The sequence below is a fragment of the Meriones unguiculatus genome, chromosome 8 (assembly GCF_030254825.1).
Source record: "Meriones unguiculatus strain TT.TT164.6M chromosome 8, Bangor_MerUng_6.1, whole genome shotgun sequence".
In the NCBI taxonomy this organism is placed as follows: Eukaryota; Metazoa; Chordata; class Mammalia; order Rodentia; family Muridae; genus Meriones; species Meriones unguiculatus.
Genome location: NC_083356.1, coordinates 12,926,088 through 12,936,568, shown reverse-complemented (window position 1 = coordinate 12,936,568; position 10,481 = coordinate 12,926,088). Strand labels below are relative to the sequence as shown.

General features: G+C 50.4%; 1 protein-coding gene across 3 annotated transcripts; it reads right to left on the bottom strand.

Annotated features, from left to right (window-relative positions):
• Positions 1-944: 944 nt before the first annotated feature.
• On the bottom strand, positions 945-4,106 carry Arsa (arylsulfatase A). Of its 3 annotated transcripts, none has more exons than XM_060388821.1 (8): positions 3,459-4,106; positions 3,076-3,316; positions 2,756-2,974; positions 2,507-2,676; positions 2,072-2,196; positions 1,850-1,977; positions 1,513-1,575; positions 945-1,409 (listed from the first exon to the last, which is right to left on the bottom strand). In XM_060388821.1, the coding sequence occupies exons 1-8, from the start codon at positions 3,674-3,676 to the stop codon at positions 1,245-1,247; spliced, it is 1,329 nt and encodes a 442-aa protein (XP_060244804.1). In that variant the 5' UTR covers positions 3,677-4,106; the 3' UTR covers positions 945-1,244. The 3 variants fall into 3 exon arrangements, with proteins under 3 accessions (XP_060244804.1, XP_021494655.1, XP_021494654.1); XM_021638980.2 differs by having other exon boundaries at positions 945-1,396; positions 1,513-1,615; positions 3,459-4,104; XM_021638979.2 differs by having other exon boundaries at positions 1,513-1,615; positions 3,459-4,102.
• Positions 4,107-10,481: the final 6,375 nt, after the last annotated feature.

The window sequence follows — 10,481 nt, the reverse complement described above, 5'->3', positions numbered from 1 at the left end:
TTTATTATTATTATTGTTGTTGCTCGAATGTGTGTGATGTATGTAAGTTCAGACGTGTATGCCACAGAGCATATGCGGAGGGCAGGGCACAACTTTGGGGAGCTGGTTCTCTTTTTACCTTGTTGAGGCATGTTCCTACCATGCTGCATACTCTAGGCTAGCTGGTCTGCAAGATTCTGGACAATTCTCTCTTCCTCCCTATCTTCCCCGAGAATGCTGGGATTACAGATGTGGGCCACTGTATCTGGCCTTCTGATGTCTCTGGGGACTGAACTCAGGTTGGTGGGCTTACATGACATGTACTTTTACCCACTGAGTCATCTCATTGGCCCCCAATAGATGTTTTTAAAAGATTACTTTGTAGAGAGTTAGTCAGGACAAGGAGACTTGAAGTATGCACAAAGGAGAAATGCAGACCTTGGGAGGTTGGGTAAAACCCCTTGGGGACAGTCTCATGAGCTGCTAATGGTCCTTCCTGGGATCTAGCATAGTCCCCAGTTTTTTGTTGTTTTTTTTTTTACTCTACCTGGAATGAGCAGTTTATCACCTAATTCCAGATGCCTGAGTTCTTGTGACAACCAAGGTGGCCAGCTCCAGGATCTCTAACAAAGCTTTTCGAGGAAAACCTATCTTCCAGGTGCTTTGTATCTTTAGGGTCTTTCTGGATATCATGCTCTCACCACCCCTCACTCACGATTCCTGGCACCTGAACGCACTAGCTGCTTCTGTGAATGGACAGGCCCATGCTCCAGTGATGTGTCTGTGAACACAATTTCAGACCCTGGATGCCTGTGTTCCAATCCTAGTTCAAGCTCTTTCTGCTGAGGTGACATTGGACTTGGACAGGTTCGTGAGGTTCCCCATGCCTCCACGTCTTTGTTTGTGGCACAGGTGGACAGCACTGATCTCAGAGTTATCACAAGGATTAGATGAATTAGCACGCCTCCAAGTCTCAGCGGATGTTATTACATTACAGATACAAACTACACACTTTACCCCCTGTCCCTCTGGTGAACCATCACACACTCAGGACAGGGATAGGGGGTCCTGGGCTACCCTGGGGGGACCCCTGTGATTTCTCCAATCCTCTCAGTTCTGGGTGTCTGCGCAGTGGCAGCAGACTGGGTGGGGAGAGCAGCTGGGCTGACAGCAGATCTGCAAGGAAGGGTCCTCACCCTTGGCTATCTGGCTGGGGCTGAAGATCACAGTTGCATCATGCTGGGCCTTGAGTAGCTGGAGGTCCTTCAGAGCCTGTACAACTTCCATGGAGACATCCTCCATACTTTCCAAAAGATTGTAGTTCTCACCAGGGTCCTCAGACAAGTCATAGAGTAGTGGGGGCTCATGAGCGGTAAGAGGGTTGGCGGCATGACAGGCAGGATCTGAAGTGGTGTCACTGTGGGCAGAGCCTGGGGAGGGGTCAGCATTTTGCACAAGAAGGGGAAGAAGATAGAGAACGGCTGGGGGTCAGCAGGGCTTGGGAGAGGAAGGCCAGGAGGGAGAGAGAGTTACCCTGGGTGTAGAAATGAGCCTTGTATTTCCCATTCCGCACAGCAAAGACTCCATGGACCTCGTCTGGGTAGGGTGGGTAGAAGAAGACAGATGTCCGGGGGCTCTGAAGGCAAAGTCAGGGTCACAGGGTAGGAGAGATCCCCAAAAGTTCTTGTGTAAGGCCCTGGTTGTGGCCCCCCTTTTGGCCCACCCAGGAACCTGAGACATGGTACTCAGAGGCCACTCATCAAAGGAGACATGAGGCATGGACTCTCCTGCATTGCCCAGACTCATACCTAAAGGAAGACCAAGCTTGGGGCAGTGGAGTTGGTGTTAAGGGATGGATTACTGGCCCTACCTTGCCTGTGCCTAGCAGCACGGGGCTGATGTCAAAACCATCCAAGATGGTGGTGGGCAGTGAAGCCCCACTCAGGGATGCCAGGGTGGGCAGCAGGTCCAGAGAGCTGGCCAGCTCATGGGTCACACCTGTGGACAGACAGCTGTTTGATCACTCAGGTCACCATTAAGGCTGGGGCAACGGGGCCAAGAGTCTACAAAAAGAGAGGGCCAGTGGACTGACCAGGAGATATGTGACCTGGCCAGAAGGCCACAGCAGGTTCTCGGACACCACCTTCAAAAGTTGTTCCTTTCCCACATTTCAAGAGGCCAGCGTTGCCGCCATTGGACATACGCATCAATTCAGGACTAGGACACAGAAGGAAGTCATCAGTAGTGAGGGACCAAGGGTCCTGACCCACTGCTGGTGACCAACGAGCCCTGTCTTTTGAAGTACATAATCTTGCCCGTTCCCTCCCTTGCTTACCAAGACTCGTAACTCTGTGTACCTGTGGTCCCTCAGTCTGTGACCCCCACAGATCACTATAACATGGCTAGCATGTTAAAGGCTCTTTCCTTAAGAGCCTTTTATACCAGTCTTCAACCAATAGCTAGGGTGGATGGACCCTAGAGTCCTGGCCATAATAGTGCAGTGATTATCCCCTGCTCTGGCCCATACCCGTTATCTGAAGTGAAGAAAACCAGTGTATCTCCGAGCAGACCTAGGTCCCCCACAGTTGTCATCAAGGCCCCTACAGCTGCGTCCAGCTCCATCAAGGCGTCCCCAAATTGCCCACGGTTTGAGCGCTCTGTGAAGCTTTGTCCACTGAACTGAGGGTAGTGAGTGTGCTGGAGGCAGAGACCTGAGTCAGCACTGAGTGGGCACAGGTCTTGGGCAGCCAGGTGGACAGGGCCAGGGTCAACTCACGTGGGAAGCGTAGTACAAGAAGAATGGTCGTCCCTGGCGCTGGGCATCAGCCATGAGGTGTTGGGAGAAAGACACATACCGGGCCTCTAATCCAGGCAGCCAAGGGGGCTGGGCCTCCACGGACAGGTTGGCTAGCAATGGGATGGGAACCACGCCTTGGTCACAGCCACCATCGCAGAGAATGTCTGGTGGGAAGCAGGTCAGGTTCTGACAGGGGCCCTGGGGAGAGCAGTTCCAATGAGAGAGAGATCTGGCTATGGGTTAGGGGGCATTTGATATGAGGCTTGGGTGTGGTGGTGGCAGTGGAGGATGGTTTGTACCTGGTCATGGGAATATGGGATGCCCAGGAATCGATGGAAGCCCTGATGTGGGGGCAGGTAGGCCCCCTCTGGCCCCACTCCAAGATGCCACTTGCCAGCCATCCCTGTAAGATAGCCTGCAGCAGCCAGTACCTCAGCCAGAGTCATCTCATCCAGGGGCAGGCCCCCTTGGGAGCTGGGCCCCAGAACTCCAGGGTACATGCCGGATCGAACTGGGAGCCGGCCAGTCAGGAGGGCAGCCCTGGAGTACAAGCCACATAATCCATAATCCCACAGATATGAACACAGGGGGGAACACAGAGAAGGGTGGGAGTAGTGTAGACTTAGCCACAGACAGAGAGAAATGGGATGAGCAGGGGCAGAGGTGAGGGTCCCTCACTCACCGAGATGGTGTGCACAGAGACATAGGCACATAGAAATCTGTGAAACGCAGTCCCCCTGCGGCCAACTGATCCAGGTTCGGGGTGGTGGAACTGGGATGCCCGTAGGAGCCCAGGTCCCCGTAGCCCAGGTCATCAGCAAGGATCAACACGATGTTAGGTGGGCCGGCAGTGCTCAGGCCTGAAGCCAATGCCAAAACGAGGACCCCCAGGGTCCCCATGACGGGGATACAGATGGGCCTGTGTCCTCAGACCCTTAGTAGGGAAGGCAGAGCGATTCCAGCACGTTCGTTCCCTGAGACCCCAGGCCAGCCCCTGCCTGAGGCCCCTGCCCAGCCCTCCTCCTCCCCTGAGCACCCAGACCCAAACACTCCTGTCTAAAGGCCCACTTTCTGAAGCTCCAGCCAATCTGTCAGAACTCGGGAAGGGGTGCCCTGGGCTGTAACTCCACAGAGCCCCTAAAGGACCAGGGCTTCTTTAGATTCACGCGCGGGGAGATCTGACCCTGTTCACCCAGTAGTCCCAGCACAGGCTTAGGATCAGGAGCAGACGGCACTTCACATTGACCCGGGAGGCTCTGGCGCGGGACAAGGGCGGTTCAGAACTGAGAAGGAACTGGTCATAGACAGCGTCAGTCTCAAGCCCTCTGGGATACGCCGGCGGTCACGTGACACTTGGCAGCTCGAGAAGGGCGGACGCTGGGACCGGGCGGTACGGAGTCGGGGCGGGGTGGAGCCGGGACGGGGCGGAGCTGGGGAGCTGAGCAGGGCGGGTTTGTGTGCCGGTGGGCCCATCCTGGGTGGGGCTTGTGGGGACCTGGGACTCGAGAGGGATGGGGTGAGGCTGGGGATTGCTCACGCGCTCGGGACCCTTCTCTGCGCCGGTTGGCGCGTCCGGTGCTGGGCTTGGTAACCTTGCGCTTTATGCTCCTGCGCGGCAGACTTGGTTGCTGGGCTGTCTAGCGGTGCACCACATCAATTATCTGGCTCCCCTGCTGTCTCGCGCATTGTGCGTGTCTGGAGTTCCTCTGGCGAATGGTGGTTTGTTTGGCCCATTTCCCTTGATAAGACGCTTGAAAGATCCTTGTTTAAAACACCTCAGCATCCCTCTTCTGAATGAGCAAAGCAAAGATAAAACCGTGCAGTCTGCCTGAAACAAATCAGGAAAACAAATCAGATTTGTTTGCTGGCTTTTTGCTCACAACCGCCCTTGGTGCATTTTTTGTGAAACACGATCTATCAAATCCTCTCCCTTCCACGAGTACATCTGATGTTTAAGGTTGAGTGTGTGTGTGTGTACCTGTGATGCTAGAGGTGGGGTGTGTGTCTGTGGGGTTTGAGTTAGCATGTGTGTGTCCATAGTGTTAGAGGTGGTGTGTGTGTGTGTGTGTGTGTGTGTGTGTGTGTGTCTTTCTGTCTGGTGTTGGAGGTGAGAGGGCTTGTTGGGTCGGTGTGTGGCATGGCTCAGGATACATTAGTATTGAGGAACTCATGGGAAGCCGTTACTGGTTTCTAATTCTTCGTTTATACAGTCTTGAACTGCATAAACATTTTTTTGTCACCAGTTTTTTTAAACAACTAATTAATGACTTATTTTAATGTTCATTGGTGTCTTGCCTGCACATATATCTGTGTCAGGGTGGCAGAAGCCCTGGGGCTGGAGTTAGAGACAGTTGTGGGTGCTGGAAATTGGACCCTGTTCCTTGGAAGAGCAGCCGGTGCTCTTCACCGCTAAGCCGTCTCTCCAACCCCTGGTCAGCAGTTTTAACTGTCAACAAAGAATGACAGATCTATCACTCAGAGGGGAGGAGAGCGGGCACTTTATTTAGTGTACTTTAACATCTAGAGGTCCCTTGGTCACTGGACTTCCTAGATCACCCTACCCCCAAAAGCCCAGCTGAGTCATTTTTCCGGGCAAGTCTCTTCCAGGGTATTTCCTTGCAGGTGGCTGTTTCTAGGGCAGTCCCTTGTCCAGATTCCTACACAAGCTAGGGTGGGCCTCTAAGACCTCTGGCATCAACAAGGTCATGACCTGAGCACCCAGGAAGGGTAGACGTTCCCTGGTTTGTAACTCAGGAGCCAGGAGGAAGATAAAAAGGGTCCTAGAAGGGCCTCCTGACTACAGCAGTGAATCAGGACTCAGATTCACATGAGGAGATACGACCCTGTACACCCAGAGACCTAACACAGGCTTGGGGTTGGGTCGGAAGCAAATAGCGAGTGACACTGGCTTGAAGGTGCCCTCTGGCAGGCAGAATGAGAGTGATTCAGAATGAGGAGTAAAACTGGTCATGGACTTTCACTAAAGCCTGGCTGCTAGGGCATTTGGAATTTTCCTGATGAAATCTGCAAGATAATGGGCACCTCGGGAGCAAAGTTTGAATGGCAGAGACCCCAGAGGTGGCACAAGAAAAGGAACTGGGTCTGAGGCTACAGCAGACCTCATGTGAAGCATGGGGTGGGGGTCAGGGGGCCAGCGTGCAGCTGGCGATTGTCTTAGCGTCGCCTTCCAGCACGGTTTCTGGGCCTGTGCATGGGGTGGGGGTTGCCAGTAGTCCTATTTAGAGTCAGGACAGAAAGCTCTTCTGTGGCCCAGAAATCTTTGAAACTGTAATTGGAGCTCTCACAGCTGGTGGGCACTGTGAATTGTAATTTGAAAGGAATCAACCAAAAGCACTTTCTTCTCTTTGGTTGCTAGCTGGGAACTACCCCAGGACCTACCTACCCCTTACTCTCTGGAGAGGCACTGTGGGGTTGTGATGTTATGCAAATTGTGGTGCTTTTCCCCCGGGTTCTTGAGGACTCTCAGGTGAACAGACACGTGAAGGCTGCTTGGGCTCAGCTCTGACCTCGAGCCTTGGGAAACTTGGAAAGAGGTATATGTATGGATGCTGCCAGCTCTGTTCAAAGCCAAGCTCTGAAGGCCAGCCTGTCTTTAGAGATGTGAACTCCTTTTTTTTCAGCAACAGAGCCCCAGTTGGAAGTAGCCTGCTAGGGTTCAGGAAGTGGCTTCAGATTGCCTGGGGCCTGGGGCGTTGCTAATTTTGGACAAACGCCCACAGTTGAGAAAGGAGCCTTGCAATGAGTGGCAGGTCTCTTCGTTTTGTACCGTGTGGGGACCTAGAATATATCAGCCTACACCTTCCTTACCCTATTGCCTCTCCAGAATGTCATTGGTTTTTGTAGTTGTTGTTTGCTTTTGGCTTTTCCCTGGTCAGTCCTGGCTGTCCTGGAACTTACTATGTAGACCAGGCTGGCTTTGAACTCACAGAGATCCGACTGCCTCTGCCTCCCGAGTGCTAGGATTAAAGGCACAGGCCACCACTGTCTGGCCATAACGTCATTGTTGTGTGTGGGTGCTGGGATATGTGGTGCTGAGCAGGACCAGAAATGATAGTTCTCCCAGAAGAGGAAACATCTTAGGTGAGAACTGAGACCTGATGGAGCCTTAGCTGGCTGACAAGATGGGGCTCTTGGATTTGCAAAAGGCAAGTTTTCAGTTGCGCTATGATCAGGTTTTGTCATAATCTCTAAGGTCAGGGAGAACCCTGAGAGACACCTTTAAGCATATACTCAGGGGAAGAACAGGAAGTTGCTGTCAGAGCACGTGGAAACAACCTCTGGCAATCAATCACCTGACCTGTGAATGCAGGTAGGTAACTAGTTTCCACAAGCAAGCCCTACTGTTACTGTAGTTTCTAACGTTATAGAAAAATGAAGAATTTGTAAGCATCTTATCAGGAGTGCCGATCCTGCTGCAGCAAAATTCTTTCCCAGTGCTTTCAAAGAACTAAATAAAGCTCACAAGAAGGACATCTCCCAGCAGAGCCAGGCCCCAGCTCAACCACAATGATCTAGTGGTCATGGCAGCCAGGAACTGGGTGTAAATCAGGGTAGCTGTGATGAGGGTGAGTTGAGATACAGCTACAGTGGTGTGCTAAACAAGTTTAAAGGCTCTCAAAATGCAAAAGCTGTCAGATGAGACAACCGGGTCTTTCTGATTGGAGCCATTTAAAGTGAGTATGGGGGTAGAAGACTTGAACACCAAAACAACTGAACCATTTTACAGATCTTACTCAATGAAGTCTCAAAGAACGGATATTGGAAGAAGGTAGGACCAAATCAGATGGACCAATTCAGTGACCGTGGATTTTGGAATGTAAGGGTGGTTGGAATGGCTAGAAGGACGGCTTCTATTTGGGTAACTAAAGCTAGGGTTCAAGAAACCTGTGGGAATGATAGTGAAATATTTCAAGTTCCTTGGTTTAGTGGAGAAAAAGACATCACACACCCAAGGAGTGCTCGTTGTGCGTCATCGGTTTAGCTGTCTCCTGGTTGTCTCCTGAGGGGGCCTGGAGGATGCCCCTCGAGAGATTAGGAGGTATACTGTGGATGTGTGTCGAGGGGCAAACAGCTCAGTGGGGAAAAAAGTACATGCTGTGCAACCTGAGGACCTGAGTTCAGATCCCAGCCTCTCCATGAAATCTGGGAGGCCAGCTTCTATAACTGCAGTGCTGGGGGGAGGGGGGCGAAAGGTGGATGCTGGGGCTTGCTGCCAGCCAGTCTAGATAGATCTGTGAGTACTGGGTTCAGGGAAAGATCTTGTCCAAAAAAAAAAAAAAAAAAGAGGAAAAGCTGGGCGGCAGCAGTGCATACATTTAATTCCAGCACTCAGGAGGTGGAGGCCTGCAAATTTCTGGTCTGCAGAGAGAGTTCCAGGCAATACAGAGAAACCCTGTCTCAAAATAAACAAACAAAACAAGATACGGAGGAAAGCAATAAAGGAAGTCACCTAGCAGTAACCTCTGTCCTCAACATGTTCACACACACATTACATGTTATACACACACATGAACACACACATGCACATGCATGCCAAATGGGAGGGCGAGCACAGCATCATCCTTGGAAAGATCTGAAGAGGCTGACTGTAAGGCAGGAATGGAGTAAAATGCAGCCAAAAAGCCGAGTGAGGAGTGAAGATCTGCTGGTAGGCCAGTGGCCACCTGGCTAGTCAGGCTGGTGAGGTCACCTTGACAGGCAAGCAGCACTGGGTAGCTCCAGACACCTTTGACCCGCTGGCTATCAAGTCACCCTAACCTAGGACAAAACAGAAAGCAGCACTGGGGAAGGTGGAAAAGATCTGGGTTTTAGGAATGTGTCCTGGACTTATTTACAACACAATGGAGCAATTCCTGGATATGACTCATTCCTGGATCCGGAGCCCTATATTGAGTGCCATTCCTAAGGGAGACATTCAAGGCCACCCCTCCCCGACCAAGGGAAATACAGGCTTGAGGCAGAAAAGACGTGACTTAGGGGAAGAGATTCCATGGACTCAGAGGTTATTGGCCTTGGCTAAGAGTTTGATGGCCCTTAACGAACACTGATGGCCTTGAGTTCACTGGCCAGATGGGGATTTTGGAGGTTAGGTGATGTGTCGTGCGTTGTTTTTTGAGACTCTGTCTTGCTATGTTGATGACCGTGGTGGCCACAGACTCATGGACTCAAGTGCCTCTCCCACTTTAGCCTCCCTAGCATTTGTTATAGTTGAGACTAGAGGCTGGGACGTACAATGGACATAATGGATATATATGAACATCCTCTGTTAATTTCCTGGTTCTCAGTCTTCTGACTCATACAAAGAACTCTCGAGCTCTCTTGTTTGTTATTTTATGGAACCCTACAAATGCTAAGTAGACACCACCAGAGAGCAATACTCAGCTTTCACACCAACTTTTTACACCATTCACACCCCCTCATGTGATCCCATAGCTTCTCAGTGCTTTTGTCTTACTGGCTATAAGAGTTATTTGTGTTTTCCTCCTTTATCAAGTGAGCAAACACCAACAAAAATCCCCAAACCTTAGTGGCTTACAGTCGGTATTTATTTATCGGTCGCATTAAGTCTATATCACACAGGTAAGGACTGTGGATACTTTTTGCTCCCTTAAGTCATTTAGAAATCCAGCTTTAAAAAAAAAAAACAAAAAACTGTATCATTAAAATATTTTGAAATTATTATTTTACTTTATTTTTTTGTGTATGCATGTGTGTGCAATGGCTGAGAAGGCTGGAAAAGGGCATCAGTTTCCCTAGGACTAGAGTTACAGACAGCTTTGAATAGCCATGTGCTGGATTTTGAACCCTGGTCCTCTGGAGGGCCAGCCAAGGCTTTTAACTGCTGAGCTGTCTCACCGTCCCTGGAGCCATACCACTTTTTGATATGTAGATTGAAAAGCATGTTGGATTCCCGTAACCAATCATCAGGAGGATGAAGAGCGAACATTCAGGACTGAGCGGAGTATGGCGCTGGGTCAGCCTGTGCTTATAGGGTAGGCTTAGGAGTGGTGCACAGTGATACTACCCAAATCACACTCAAGATCCTGCTTAAGTGCAGAATAAGCTAGGGGATTAAGACTTTGGCTGAATATTGTAGCCCATCCAGAACCCGCAGCTGAAGTGTCACTTTCTGACTCTTCAGTTTGCTGAGTGGCAAAGAGTAACTCTCTAGGAGATTGATTCAATGGTGGTGTTTTGAGGAGATTATATTCCTAGGTCATTCTATAGATACTTGTCTTTCAATCCTTCTGTCTTACTTTCCTATTGCAGTAACAATACCATGACCAAGGTATTGTATTCCTTCAAGAAGGAGAAGAAGAAGAAGAAGAAGAAGAAGAAGAAGAAGAAGAAGAAGAAGAAGAAGAAGAAGAAGAAAGAGTTTATTGGGAGCTTACAGTTTCTGAGGGTGAGTCCATGATCATCATGGCAGGGAGCATGACAGCAGGCAGGCAGTCATGACTCTGGAGCAGTAGCTGAGAGCTCACACCTGATCCACCAGAGAGAGAGGTAACTGAGAATGGCATGGAATTTTGAAGTCTCAAAGCTCATCTCTAGGACATACCTCTTTCAACAAGGCCACACCTCTTATTCCTTCCCAAACAGTTCCACCAATTGTAGACCATGTATTCAAATATATGGGCCTAAGGGGGCCATTCTCATTCAAACCATCACACCTTTCAATGAT